The sequence below is a fragment of the Pseudogymnoascus verrucosus genome (genome assembly GCF_001662655.1).
Source record: "Pseudogymnoascus verrucosus strain UAMH 10579 unplaced genomic scaffold scaffold_5, whole genome shotgun sequence".
In the NCBI taxonomy this organism is placed as follows: Eukaryota; Fungi; Ascomycota; class Leotiomycetes; order Thelebolales; family Thelebolaceae; genus Pseudogymnoascus; species Pseudogymnoascus verrucosus.
In genome coordinates, this window is record NW_017263656.1 from 632,917 (window position 1) to 646,674 (window position 13,758).

Genomic DNA, 13,758 nt, shown 5'->3' on the forward strand with positions numbered 1-13,758 from the left:
CGCAGATCGCAACGTGGGGCAGCTCATCATCATTAGTTGAGAGTTGGGAAGCCTCGGACAATGATAGCGCCGTTCCGATAAGGTGGCCGAACAATAGGAACAAGGCTACTATTGGTCTATTACTGGGCTTTATACGGTAAATTCTCATCATTTTAATTTGATTATATTGTTATAAACTGCCAGATAATTAGTTGCTAACCTAGACTAGTAGATAAGCTACAATTATTTCGAAAGTTTGATGGGAATGAGCGTTATCGGCCACAACAAGCGCCTCCCAGGGTCGTTTATCGACAGCCAAGCGACCCCTCCAAATACACCAGTTGACGGGGCTACCACGGTACACAGCACTTCCGGATATCTCATTCTTGGGAGTTTCGTACTGCCAGAATGAAAAGCCTCATTCCCAGCCACGTTGATATTCATGGAAGAGGCTGGGAATGGGACTGTTCAAACGTGATATGTGCGGCAACCATCACGTAGCCCATGTCTTATGTCTGGTGACCGGGTCGTCGTGAGAGAAATCAGGAAACTCGTCATCACCACCACTACAAGAACAGGGGCATTCCCAGTGTTAGTCTTTATGAATCTTAGCATGTGATCAGTGGCAGGTTTCACAGAATTTCGCCATTTTGCCCTGGTGGCTAATCCAGTCCTCACTGTGGCTGTGGTAGCATTGTGGTAGCCTCGTCGTTCTTGTTAATGGTCCATCCATCGGGGATGTTCATGTCAGCCTTCCCATCTGCTTTACCGAGACTAGCGCGGTTGCAACCTGACAAGACGGGTCCACCGGACAGCTCCCTGGCGCCTTCCCTCTCTGTTGGAGCGATAGAGCTTACTAGTCTTGGCATCACAGGACGGCCGCGTTTACTAGAGGCACTACTACCAACCGCCAGGCGCATCTTCATCGAAGGCAGGCTCGACTGGCTAGTCTGCCTCTATATACTTGCTCTTCCAACAACCAACAACAACACACTGGCTTCTCGATCTTCATGTTGATAGGCACTGCTTGATTTTGCTTCATCTTACTCTACACGTCACAGTCACACCGAGTTACCTGTCTCGACTATTGATGTTCGTGCTTCCGACAGCTAGAGCTTGACATTGAGCAATCATCGGAGAGCCGCTTGTATTGGACAGGAACATCCATTGACGACACAACCACCAGCATCGCCCAGCTGTCGCTGAACGATAACCGGCGATGGGGAACTACTGCTCGACGTGCTGCCAAGGTACATCAACCCTTTCTTTATCTACCAGTCCTTGACTCACCAGTGTTGATGCTAACACTTCTACGTCGTACAGGCAGATCCCGAGATGGACTGTACGAGCCAGTCCTCGCCGACAGCGAGAGAGAAGCAGTGGCGGACTTGCTTCAGTACTTGGAGAATGTAGGGATACTTCTTCCGATCTATTATCGCCCATAGGCAGCACTGATGTTCAGCAGCGTGGAGAAACCGACTTCTTCTCTGGCGAGCCACTCCGAGCTTTGAGCACCTTGGTATTCTCGGACAATGTCGACTTGCAACGGAGCGCCAGCTTGACGTTCGCGGAAATTACGGAAAGAGGTGAGATAACGATTGCGCAATGCCGTGAAGATTCTCGGGCGGTGTTTCACATACCCAAAACAAAGAGCTGGCAAAACAAACAATGGGATGGCACGGAGTATTATCGGAGTCGATGATCAAGGCCCCAGCCATGTTCTGACCGCTAGTCTGATGCTATCTGAAATATATTACCGTGCAGTACTGACTGACTCTATCAAGCAGACGTTCGCGAAGTTGACCGAGACACTCTGGAGCCTATCCTATTCCTTCTCCAGAGTCCCGATATAGAGGTGCAGAGGGCGGCCAGTGCGGCATTGGGAAACCTGGCAGTCAACAGTATGTCAAAACGCCGCAGCTTCCAGAGAGACGACATCACGGTTACAAGTTACTAATCTGAAATAGATGAGAACAAAGTTGCGATTGTGTTGTTGGGAGGTCTTACCCCGCTTATCCGCCAAATGATGTCTCCAAATGTCGAAGTTCAATGCAACGCAGTGGGGTGTATAACAAATCTTGCAACACACGAGGATAATAAGGCAAAGATCGCAAGGTCAGGAGCGCTGGGCCCACTCACTCGGCTAGCAAAATCCAAAGACATGCGGGTACAAAGAAATGCTACAGGTGCTCTGCTAAACATGACACACTCAGGTAAGTCTACACGTTAATGGTGAGAATCTGGTACTAACCCGACCATAGATGAAAACCGACAGCAACTTGTGAACGCTGGTGCCATACCAGTCTTGGTAAACCTCCTTTCTTCCTCCGATGTTGACGTCCAATATTACTGTACAACTGCCCTCAGCAACATCGCTGTGGATGCCAACAACAGGAAAAAGCTCGCTCAGAATGAGACCAGACTCATTCAGTCGCTGGTGAACCTCATGGATTCATCATCACCCAAGGTCCAATGCCAAGCTGCACTTGCACTGAGAAATCTTGCTTCGGATGAGAAATATCAGATCGAAATCGTCAGGGCTAGGGGTCTCCAGCCACTACTGCGCTTATTGCAGTCATCCTACTTGCCACTGATTTTGTCCGCTGTCGCCTGCATCCGAAACATCTCTATTCACCCCCTCAACGAATCTCCCATCATTGAGGCGGGTTTCCTCAGGCCACTTGTTGACCTCCTTGGATCTACCGAAAATGAGGAGATCCAGTGCCATGCCATTTCAACGCTCCGAAACCTGGCTGCAAGCTCCGACAGGAATAAGCAGCTTGTTCTAGAGGCTGGCGCCGTGCAGAAGTGCAAACAGCTGGTTCTGGATGTACCTATCACTGTGCAGTCCGAGATGACAGCAGCCATTGCTGTCTTGGCCCTCAGTGATGATCTTAAGAGCCACCTGCTGAACCTCGGTGTTTTTGACGTCTTGATCCCATTAACCGCATCTGAAAGCATTGAAGTCCAAGGCAATAGTGCGGCAGCCCTGGGAAATTTGTCTTCTAAAGGTCAGTACATTACTCCGTGTTCTTTAAAGTATATATACTAAATTTTTGTAGTTGGCGATTACTCAATATTCATCCAAGACTGGACGGAGCCAAACGGTGGAATTCACGGGTATCTAAAGCGTTTCTTGGCAAGCGGCGATGCGACCTTCCAGCACATTGCCATCTGGACCTTGCTACAGCTACTTGAATCGGAAGATAAGAAGCTTATTAGCCTTATCGGAAAATCGGAAGAAATTGTGCAGATGATCAAGACTATTTCGGATAGGCAGATCGAGTCAGACGACGACGGAGAAGAAGAGGGTGAGGGTGAAGTGGTGCAACTGGCCCAGCGTTCCCTCCAGTTGCTAGGCCAGGGCACATCTCACATTGAAGGATGAAGGATGGAGGTAATCACTTTGACGGACCAATAATAGGTCTATATACGGGATGGGAATTCATGGTGTTTGGCGTATCTACGGGCGGTATGCATCATTTGGGAGCGAGCATTCCTGGGATAGAAGAGAATCAAGCCGGTTGATATCTCGACAAGGAGATGGCGGCTAGGATGGAACCACAAGTGGTAACTTTTCCAGGCTGTGTATGTTACGTTCTTTGCTTTGAAGCGTCTCGTTGCGTTTTGCTATTATTCCCCCCTCCGCCTTGGGGTCTCCTTTTTTTCACTATTCCAATGTAATTAGATAGAAGAGCCACAGATATCCCAGCAATGCGCAAATCAATTCTTGAAGGCAATCAATGGTGTTGGTGCATTGTTTGCATGATTTCTATATTTACATCTTTGGATTACTCCATAGTCTCGGCTCGTCACACGTTCAACCCATAGTATACACCCATATCAAAACACTCCGTCATGATGGGCGAGGTCGCAGCTCACTCTCGACCCACTGGCGTTCCCTCCACGGTAATACCTTCGCAATCACTTTTCCCCTAATCAGCCCCATCGGCATAGGACCCCATGTTCTCGAATCCAACGATGCGTCCAGATTATCCCCCGTAACCCAACAATGACCCTTGGGCACCTAACTCACTTAGCAAGCCGACCTCCAACCACCACCTCCACAGAGCGCACGTACCTGAATCATCATATCGCTCGCACTCCCCGGAGTATTCATCAAGACATAATCACCCTCCAACCCAATCACCCTCTTGATCACCTTCTCCCCCGGCTCTCTGACCGAGCGGAACGTGACCATGTCCCCGACCACCACGCCGCGGCCTCGCCGGTACGCCTTCGACGACACCACCCAGTCATGTAACACCTCGAAGGTCGGCAGCATTGAGGCGCCCGCTGTTGGCGAGATCTCGTAGCCGTACTCCCATACCACGTGCGCGAGGAAGAAGGTCTTCAGTGTGGCGCTGAGGAGGCGGCCGGGATGGCCATAGTACCGATTGAAGAATTGGCCCGGGAGCTGTGTAAAGCGGGAGCTCATGATGCGGAGGACGGGATCATAGCAGCTAAGTCGCACGGTGAACTTTCACTTTAAAAGCGGATTCCTGGAGTGCTGGCTTGTTGCGTTATCAGAAGCTGGAGGGAGAAAGCGTTGTTCAGCCTCGACGTGGAGGGAGACGAGGCTGAGGGATGACATAATCACAATTGTGGGAGCTATGCTTTCATACAAACAAACCCCCGACGACACCTCCCAACCAACTCCTCACGACAACCACACAGTATTCCCAGAATGCGAAACCCACGCTGCGCCTTCAGCGCCGCCGCGGCATTGCACCGGGTTTTCATCCTCCCCGCCTCGCGGCCTCTCCTCTCCCAATTCCGCCCCCAGCTACGCCCGTCAACTCTCCCCAAATCCACAACCAGCGCCCTCTTCCAGCACCGCGGCTATGCCTCCGCGCTCCCCCGCGATGAGCAAATCACGAAACTGAATTTCCCCTTCGTACACCTCGTCGATGAGGCGGGGAAGCTGTCCCCGCCGCAGCGCGTAGCAGATATCCTCGCTACGCTAGACCGAAAAACGCAATCCCTTTACACCGTCGCGCTCCCGCCCCCGCGACTACGCTCGCGCTGGGAAGCCCCCCCCGGGGCCGCCCCAGCCAGCGAAGAGGGGACAGGGCGCGCAGCTCCCGAGATCCCAGTGTGCAAGATCATCACGAAGGAAGTGGCAGGCAAGCCGACGAAATCGGTGAAGAAGAAGGTCGCGAACCCGTCTGCGACGGTCAAGACGCTGGAGCTGAATTGGGCGATTGATCCGCATGATTTGGAGCATAGGTTGAAGCGGATGAGGGAGTTTTTGGAGAAGGGGTATAGGGTTGATGTGGTGCTGATTGGGAAGAGGAAGAAGAGGAAGGCGACGCAGGAGGAGGCGGGGGAGACTTTGAGGAGGATTTTGGGGGGGGTGGAGGAGGTGGAGGGGGCGAAGGAGTGGAAGCCTATGGAGGGGAAGGTGGGGGGGGTGGTGACGGTGTATCTTGAGGGGAAGGCGAAGAAGGTGGAGGAGTAAGACGGTGAGGGGCTGCACCCAGGGAAGGGGTGGTGTACAAAATTGTAGTTGGCGATGTATTAGTATAGCTGTAACATTACTACCCGTGAAAATAGATATCACAATGTTCTCATACGACCAAAAGACCGAAAAGAGACGAAGGGGGACAAATATGGCTAGCAATTGTATTGTACTATATTTACAGGAAGCTGTAATGGCTCCCTTATCTTCCAAAGATCCACATACGTCACGAAGAAGTGCCAGCGGTATTAGGGGCGGATACCACATTACAACTCAATGCATGAGAGATCATGGCTACGTGGTCATGGTATAGGCTTAAGGCTGCTATGATTGTCCAAGACTACCGGGTATACGACAAATGCCCGACTCACCTTACTATTATCGAGACATGCCATCGCCTGGGATTTTAGACGGAAGATGGCGCTGTTCAAGGCTTCCTCTAGCTGTTCGAGTCTGCTGTCCAAGTCTTGCTGTCACCGTTCGAGTCTTCTGTCACTGTTCATGTCTTGCTGTCACTGTTCAGGTCTGCTATCACTGCTTAAATCTGCTATCGTCATTGAAGCCTTGCTATCACTCGCCAAGATGGCCCTCGACCCCGCAATAGAAGGATGTTGAGCAGGTGCCGTAATGTTCGGAATGACCACTGGATTTAGGCTTCCAGATGTTTTGGATTACAGAAGTGGTGTCGGCCGCATATGCAATAGATTTTGCCTTCATAATACGGTAATCGCAGTCTACAGTGATCCACAAGCTTGTTTGTGGGAAAAAGTTACTGTGAATAACCACTGGTTAGAACGGTTATTCTACTCGCTGAAAGGAGTGGTGGGATCTGTTCCATGACTCCACTTGCATAGACACTCACCACTCCTTTCTGCCGCACGAGCACCCATGAATCAGAAGATGAATAGGGACATTATCAATACAATTTCACATATCAGTCTTCGTTCCGCATCGTCCTCTGCCCAAAGCTTGTAAGTGAGAGTAGTCGTAATAACATTCAGGGGCATCGTCCGTGCGCAATACATCACAACACACATAATCACCGAAATATCAAACAAGAACAATATTCAAAACGAGGCGATTTGTTGATATGACACGAGCTCTGAGCCCACTATAGTACAGAAAGATAATACATGTTCGAAAGTAGAGGGGAGGTATTGCAATAGGCCGTCGAGTCAGCCGTAACAAACATATATCGGGTACTCCTTTTCCGTGCTAAAATGCCAATTATACAACACAGTTCGCCCACCAATTCTAATAACACAACCGGCCAGATCTACACATCTACTTGAGAATGCGAGTGATAAGTCCAGTAGCAACAGTGCGGCCTCCCTCGCTATTCGCCCGAAAAGTCAGTAAAAAGTTCATAAAGTAAATGGCAATAGAAATATAATGTCATGGGAGTACTAACCGGACGTTGAAGCGTTGACCGGCCTCGACGGCAACAGGGGTGTGGATATCACACTTCATCTCGACGTTGTCACCTGGCATGACCATCTTGGAGTGCGCATCCTCAGTTCCCTCGGGCCAGGTGAAGGTAGCAGACTCATCAGCAGTGCGGATGAACATCTGTGGGCGGTAGTTCTCGTGGAAACCAGTGTGGCGTCCACCCTCCTCCTTGGTGAGGACGTACATCGAAGTCAGGAAAGACTTGTGTGCCTTCTGGGATCCAGGGGCAGCGATAACCATACCTCTACGGATATCCTCACGCTTAACACCACGGAGGAGAAGACCAGAGTTATCTCCTGCCCTCGACTCCTCGCAGGACTTCTTGAAGGTCTCGATATCGGTAACCTTGGTCTTGATTGGGGTGTCGCCCTTGCCGACGATCTCAACCTCGGCATCCTTCTTGAGGGTACCACGCTCAACACGTCCCGAGGCGACGGTGCCACGGCCGGGAATGGAGAACACATCCTCGACAGACATCAGGAAGGGTTTGTCAAGCTCACGGACGGGAGTTGGGATCCAGGTGTCGACAGCCTTCATCAGCTCGTCAATCTTCTGCTCTCCAATCTCTGGGCGGCGTCCCTCCATGGCGCAAAGTGCTGAGCCAAGAATGATAGGGGTCTCATCACCCTCAAATCCGTAGGTGGAAAGAAGCTCACGCATCTCCATCTCGACAAGCTCCAACATCTCTGGGTCCTCGAGGGCATCGACCTTGTTGACGAAGACAACGATCTTCTGGACACCGACTTGGCGGGCCAAGAGCAGATGCTCTCTTGTCTGGGGCATTTGTCCATCCGAAGCAGCAACGACGATAATCGCACCGTCCATGTTGGCGGCACCAGTAATCATGTTCTTGATGTAATCGGCGTGACCGGGGCAGTCGACGTGGGAGTAATGCTTCTCCTCGGTAGCGTATTCGACGTGGGATGTCGCGATGGTGATACCACGCTTGCGCTCCTCGGGAGCCTTGTCGATAGAACCATAGTCGAGGAAGTTGGCAAGACCCTTCTCGGCTTGACGCTTTGTGATGGCGGCTGTGAGGGTGGTCTAGAACTGTTAGTTGTTGATTGAAAAAAGGAGGTCTTCCTCAGTATACCTTTCCGTGATCGACGTGGCCAATCGTTCCTAATTGAAGTCAGAAACTTGAGAACTTTCAAAAACTGAAGCAGAGATGCCAATCATACCAATGTTTACATGGGGCTTGGTACGCTCGAAAGCAGCTGCGTACATGCGCATGGAGTCAACTCCATTTCCGCGCTTCAACGCATGGTGCAATGGGCTGACAGCATTGCGTTGCTGAGTAGCAGCCCTTGCGGTCCGCAAGAAAGGAACAATTGATCTGGTAAAGGCCGGCATCCTGACCCAAGCTATAAGTACAGAAAGGAAAGAAGATGGAAAGATTGATGGACCGTATTCGGAAATCGCGAGACGTGCCTGAACATCAAATTTCTTAGCTCGGGAGCGTTGACAGATCGGGTAATCACGTGATAATACGTCGGTGCTTTTATCGCCGATTCTCAGCCAGTCCGTCATCACCCATATCAAATCACAACTACGAGAAAAACATAAAATAAAATCTTCCTAGAGAATTTACAACTTCATATTAAGGTTGTGTGCAGGTTGAAAAGCCTGCGAATCATCTATGATGTGGGGTAGAGTCGAATATCGAGTTTTCCCGTATCGAGTTTCCCGAAACCACTCCCATGCCCATATGCTAAAAATGGCCTCGCCACTGTTGGTAAAACTCCTGCCATGCGTTTCCGCAGACAGACATTGGTGCCCATTCAGATCAAGTATGTACACCTTCGGCCCAAAAATATACACCCATAATCCCATAACTCCCCGGTGCGACCTTCTCCCATGAAACATATGCCCCCATCCCAACTCCAATGCTCATTGATATCGTATCGTAGACATGATAACCCCTCCAATCGAAACCGCCGTCTTAATATGACAACATTATGGCGCATGGTCGCGCTGTTCTGGACATAGAAGATCATAGTTCAGACCTCTTCAATGCCAACTTTTTTCTTCTCGCCTTCATCTTTGGAGTCTTTTTCGGCTCCCATGAGCTTGTCCATAACGTCCTCATCGTCGCTAGATTCGCCCTCAGAACTTGTCTCAGAATCGCTTGTCTTTTCCTCAAGAACTCCAAGTCCAAGGTTCATCTCGATATACTGTTCAGCCTTCTCGCCTTCCTCTTCGTCGTCGTCGATTTCGAGGCGTCGCTCAGCGATGGTACCGGCCTTCTTTTCGGCTTCGAGCTCGCGATTGGCAGCATCCATCTCGGCCAAAAACCCCGGAAGTTTGTTCATAAGGGAGGAGTTGCTTTTCAGGGCCGCGAAGTCGAACTTTGGCTTCCGATCCATCGGTTGGACATTCGTAACCTTGTTTGCGCTCTGGGTCGTATTTTCGGTTTCATTTTGGCGGTCCTCTTCGGATTCAGAGTCCGTACTCCTTGTATCCCCTCGATCCTTCTCGGCAGAGCCGTTGGCACCGACAGTGTCTGGTTTTCCGGCCATGGCGCGAGATATTTTGTGTTCTTGGATGGCAAAGAAATATTTCGATAAGAGATAGCGACTAAAAATAATGGTAGCTACGCCCATATTAGTTTAGCTGCCGCTCTGGCGCAGGGACCCCACATGACCCCCGCCAACACCACGGTCCCCCGCCAACAACGGGACGACTCCGGTGTTTGGCGTTCCTTTGAACAGCGTTTCATCGAAGGCTAACGTCCTCACAAAAGTAGCTACTCTGTCCTCCAAGTAAATACCATCGTCCGGCCGCCAAATCGCCATTGCCACTCTCTCTCTTCGCAATCCGTTTGCTGAAGCCCCAAGGACACAGTGACCTTAGTATAAAGCGGCTAGGACCGTAGTCTTCCCGTAGATGGCGCTCCGACAGTCTCTCCTCACCAGGGGAATAGCGCCAGCACCTGAGGACTCAGAGTTAACATCTCCGGCTGATGAGCGAAACGATGCCAAGAATAACATGCTCAAGGCCATGCGGCCCCTGCCAACCCAGCATTACTGGAATGTGTACTTTGATAGGTAAAGGCTCCAAGATCCAATCCTGCCAGTGGAGCTCTGCTTTCGTACCTCGCTGTGTTATAAGGTTCCACGCTACCGACATGTCGCTGACGTCTCACAGACCGCAAGGAAAAGATCCGAAGAAGGCACCTGATGGAAACTACGAGGCCACCTTAGAACAGCTCGCCCACCAGATTGAGAGCGTGCAGGACTTCTGGAGATACAACAATAATACCCCTGTTGATCAAATAAAGATGCGGGAGTCTATCTATCTTTTCAAGCAAGGTTTTCAACCAATCTGGGAGGACCGGAGAAACATAAATGGTGGCAGCTGGACATTCCGTGTCCCCAAGGCTTCGGGGCCAGACTTCTGGACCAGGGTGCAGCTCATGGCCATTGGAGAGAAGCTACAAGGCTGCCTTGATACTGGTGAGTGAAGGCTCGGATACTTGCATTAAGCGCATGAGAAACTAATCAGATCAAACGTAGGTGACCAGTTGTGCGGAGTTGGCTTGTCTGTCCGGTTCAACTCTCACTTAATATCCGTCTGGCACCGAGAATCGTCGAAACAGAAGTCGGTAGATGCCATCTTGGCAACAGTGTTAGAGGAGCTACCAGATGAGATGAAGCCTAGGCCAGACAACTACTTCTACAAGAAGCACTCTGACCACGCTGGTTTCAAGGCGCCTGTGGACGCAGATACGACAGAGGAATCCTCTGACAAGAAGTGAAGTGGATTATGTGAAGGAGGACGGCGGAACAGTATCAATACGAGAGTCGGAGTTCCATAGAAACTCTCAGTAGTAGGGTTAGACGCGAGGTCAAGGCTGGGCGAGTGCAGATACGAGTTGACGGTGACTCATTCGTGTCGACTCCGAAAGTTTGAAATATGATGCGATTTAAGTCATCCTGGCAGATAGTTCTGCATTATGGTAGAAGTATATATAAATACAAGGTCCAAACCCCGTACCAGGTTATTAGACACATGTGACACTCGCTCTCCCTGAAGACTCCCAGATGTAATATATTATCATCCTTATTGACACCCCCCATACCCTCCCCCACGCCATAACTCCATGAAGTACAAAGTGTTCGACCAGAAGAAGCCTTATCGCCAGACACCAGCCCTCTTCATTACCTCTGCAAATTCTTCCCTCCCCACTCCCTTGGAGAGTCCCGATCCTCCATTTGCTTCCAGGATCATGTCCTTCAAGAGGTCTTCACTGACATCCTCCTTCAGCATCGCCGCAGTCCGCTTCAAATGAGCCATGGTAATGGGTCCATCCGTCCCGTTCGTGAAAAGTAGGTATCCTTGTTCCACCTCCTCATCCTTTGCACTGGTGTCATTGTCCTTCGCCCTCATCTTCAGTGCACAGATAGCCACAAACGAGCTATACGGCGCATACCCCTCAGAGTCCGGGTCTAGAATCTCAAGAAACTCAGCCAACTCCGGTTTCGTCGGCTGGACTCCAAGGGCAATCATGGCCTTCTTGACATCCTGCGTTGGTATCACACCCTCCTTTTCGCCTTTTTGCGGAACTGAGAATAGGGAAAAGGCCTCCTTTATTTCGTTTTCTTCGTGTCCGCTGATGTTGTGTTCTTTGGCCAGCTTCGACTGGCGGGGTTTTGAGGGAGCGGAAGGCTCACCACCTGATGGCGCGCGACGTTTCGCAGGCTGTTCAATCTGTTAGTGGAAGTAATGTCGAGGTTTTAAATCAAGCGTACCATTGTGAGGTCCTTCGCACCTCAGCGAGGCGTCGACGACAGTGGGGTTGGCTGTTTGCATTAGCTTTTGTGACGCAACTACGATGGAGGAAAAGCGCGACGCGACGCTACCGAGAGTCGTTAAGAAGCCTAAAGAAGGCACTCGGGTTCTCTAGTCAGAGCCAAAAGTTTAGGCAACTACATCAGAATAGCTTCACAAGTACATGATATATTCTAATATCTAGAAAACTTGTAATTGCGACTGGTTCTTACGAATTCCTGTACTCATTTCGAGCTCCTTCAAGATCCAGAGCACACGTGTAGCCTCGTGCCCCGCCAGGCGCTAATGCAAGCACTACGCACTAGTGCGTCGGCTGCAAATAAAAGGAAAGTTCTCCAGAGAGGAAAGCTTTCTCTTCATCGAAACTCGCATACTCGAGATGCCCGTGTAGAGATCTTGCAACGAGAATCTATACATGGTAGGCAAAGTATACTGATACTGCAATTTCTTATTTCCTTTCGTTTGTCGCCCTTTGGGCAACCAATACGCTTCTTCATTATAAGCTAGAGCCCGCCGCCTCCATTCCCAGAGCGAGCGAGTGTGGACACTGAAGCAATAGTGATAGCTAGATCGTGCCAATCTACTTTCCTCATCTCTTGAGGATCGTGTTCGGTGCCTTTTAGCGATATTCTCAATGCAAAACAATACAATTGCTTTTAAACATATCTGATCCAAAATACCTTGAACTCGTGAAGCAACCAATGCACCACCGTGATAGTAGAGTCCTGATTATAAGTAGGATGTGAAGAATGCGTTGAGCATTGGGGCAAAAGCCGGGTATCTTTAATATAAGGAAGCGTTCTATCATACAGTTCCAATGGGCTTTGGAGTCCAAGGCCCTTCCCAAAGCTTCCAGCCCAGATTTTCCTCGTCTTCACAAAGTCCGCTCGAAGTTTGCTGTACCGCGTTAGAATCCGTACATGCCGCATCGCCTTGGCCGTTGCCCGCATTACTATCCTCTTCTTCCACTGGGGGAAATGCCTCCGGGTCGGCCGTGCCGTGTAATATTCCCCTCGTGAGTCGGATCGATTTCAGCATCATGCCGGAATCCGCAGCACCAGGTGCCCTGAGCTCATGGAGAGTATCTAGTATCTTTTCGACGTCCCATTTCCTCAGCCTCCGCACGAAGGACAGTCGTTGGCCTTCATCTGAACTCCCTGTGCCCTCCTTCCATACCATATACTCCTGTAAAACAGTACTCAAATCCTCGACGCTTTCTGGTTCTTCGTCCGATCCTGACGATTTATCTTTACCTTCCAGGCTCGACCAATATTGCCTCCATATCCAATCCAGAGATCGCTCGCACGCACCACGCAACTTTCCCAAAGATGGCAGTTCTTCGTGCGTACACTGATGCCGCAACTCCACAAACGTCGCCGGGAGTCCGATATTCTTGGCTATTGAAAACATGCTTAGTTTGTGTTTCTTATCTTGGTATCCGTCGAGAAGCCCGGTAACGAAGCTGCGTACAATTAGCCATAGTGTTCCGGCGACGTTTTTGCGCCAACTCACCGACAGAACGCCGCTGAATAGGCAGCGCGCACGGCATATGCGGAGCTGCCTGGTTTATCATTGACGCTTGCTGATATTAAGAGCGCAGTGGACTCTATAAGGTGAGGGCAATTGCCTCGCTGTGCCCAGACAGAAACGAGGGCTACGGCATTTTGCCAGGCTTCCTTGTCGGGTGAGCCTCCGTTGGAGGGCTTCTGGTAGAAGGCTTGCCGTACTTTTATGAGCTCATCGCGGTCGCGCCATGGGGTAATGATATATTGTACCATGCCGCTGAGTAGTTGTGCTCTGGGAGATGGAGTTGAATCCTGTTGAAGCCAGTAATGGTCTGGAATTATAGATTTTCAGCCTTGTTCAGCCTCGCCGGTGAAGAACGACGAAGGCAAAACAGACCACGTAGAAGCCAACAAATGTAACCTTATTTTCCTAATTAATTTCGCAATTTTTATAAATGGGTTATTTTTGGGGGTTTTATATTCAAAAATTGGTGACGATAAAACGGGGTTTAATGGCTACATTCCACGTTCGAGCGGATTGACAAATATTATTTTACGTACTTTCCGAATGTA

At 50.2% G+C, this 13,758-nt stretch overlaps 8 protein-coding genes across 8 annotated transcripts; 3 read left to right on the forward strand and 5 right to left on the reverse strand.

Annotated features, from left to right (window-relative positions):
* Positions 1 to 67: 67 nt before the first annotated feature.
* Positions 68 to 3,717, forward strand: VAC8 (Vacuolar protein 8). The gene is made up of 8 exons (XM_018271417.2): positions 68 to 136; positions 209 to 1,229; positions 1,303 to 1,388; positions 1,445 to 1,565; positions 1,767 to 1,880; positions 1,947 to 2,192; positions 2,241 to 2,990; positions 3,042 to 3,717. Exons 2-8 carry the CDS (start codon positions 1,199 to 1,201, stop codon positions 3,365 to 3,367), a joined length of 1,674 nt encoding a protein of 557 aa, XP_018133754.1. The 5' UTR covers positions 68 to 136; positions 209 to 1,198; the 3' UTR covers positions 3,368 to 3,717.
* Positions 3,687 to 4,504, reverse strand: VE01_01903 (uncharacterized protein). The gene is made up of 2 exons (XM_059463398.1): positions 4,061 to 4,504; positions 3,687 to 4,006 (listed from the first exon to the last, which is right to left on the reverse strand). Exons 1-2 carry the CDS (start codon positions 4,415 to 4,417, stop codon positions 3,836 to 3,838), a joined length of 528 nt encoding a protein of 175 aa, XP_059320000.1. The 5' UTR covers positions 4,418 to 4,504; the 3' UTR covers positions 3,687 to 3,835.
* VE01_01904 (uncharacterized protein) lies at positions 4,277 to 5,440 on the forward strand (the record flags this gene model as incomplete). The annotated part of the gene is made up of 1 exon (XM_018271419.2): positions 4,277 to 5,440. The coding sequence occupies exon 1, from the start codon at positions 4,667 to 4,669 to the stop codon at positions 5,438 to 5,440; it is 774 nt and encodes a 257-aa protein (XP_018133752.1). The 5' UTR covers positions 4,277 to 4,666.
* Positions 5,441 to 6,508: 1,068 nt separating this feature from the next.
* TUF1 (translation elongation factor Tu) lies at positions 6,509 to 8,318 on the reverse strand. Its single transcript, XM_018271420.2, has 4 exons — positions 8,071 to 8,318; positions 7,983 to 8,011; positions 6,852 to 7,933; positions 6,509 to 6,776 (listed from the first exon to the last, which is right to left on the reverse strand). Exons 1-4 carry the CDS (start codon positions 8,240 to 8,242, stop codon positions 6,725 to 6,727), a joined length of 1,335 nt encoding a protein of 444 aa, XP_018133751.1. The 5' UTR covers positions 8,243 to 8,318; the 3' UTR covers positions 6,509 to 6,724.
* Positions 8,319 to 9,433, reverse strand: VE01_01906 (uncharacterized protein). Its single transcript, XM_018271421.2, has one exon. The coding sequence runs from the start codon at positions 9,406 to 9,408 to the stop codon at positions 8,890 to 8,892; it is 519 nt and encodes a 172-aa protein (XP_018133750.1). The 5' UTR covers positions 9,409 to 9,433; the 3' UTR covers positions 8,319 to 8,889.
* A 139-nt stretch (positions 9,434 to 9,572) lies between these two features.
* Positions 9,573 to 10,882, forward strand: VE01_01907 (uncharacterized protein). Its single transcript, XM_018271422.2, has 3 exons — positions 9,573 to 9,936; positions 10,037 to 10,344; positions 10,405 to 10,882. The coding sequence occupies exons 1-3, from the start codon at positions 9,776 to 9,778 to the stop codon at positions 10,644 to 10,646; spliced, it is 711 nt and encodes a 236-aa protein (XP_018133749.1). The 5' UTR covers positions 9,573 to 9,775; the 3' UTR covers positions 10,647 to 10,882.
* Positions 10,713 to 11,893, reverse strand: VE01_01908 (uncharacterized protein). The gene is made up of 2 exons (XM_018271423.2): positions 11,641 to 11,893; positions 10,713 to 11,590 (listed from the first exon to the last, which is right to left on the reverse strand). Exons 1-2 carry the CDS (start codon positions 11,641 to 11,643, stop codon positions 11,024 to 11,026), a joined length of 570 nt encoding a protein of 189 aa, XP_018133748.1. The 5' UTR covers positions 11,644 to 11,893; the 3' UTR covers positions 10,713 to 11,023.
* Positions 11,894 to 12,135: 242 nt separating this feature from the next.
* LAS1 (rRNA-processing protein las1) lies at positions 12,136 to 13,645 on the reverse strand. Its single transcript, XM_018271424.2, has 2 exons — positions 13,193 to 13,645; positions 12,136 to 13,142 (listed from the first exon to the last, which is right to left on the reverse strand). The coding sequence occupies exons 1-2, from the start codon at positions 13,456 to 13,458 to the stop codon at positions 12,485 to 12,487; spliced, it is 924 nt and encodes a 307-aa protein (XP_018133747.1). The 5' UTR covers positions 13,459 to 13,645; the 3' UTR covers positions 12,136 to 12,484.
* Positions 13,646 to 13,758: the final 113 nt, after the last annotated feature.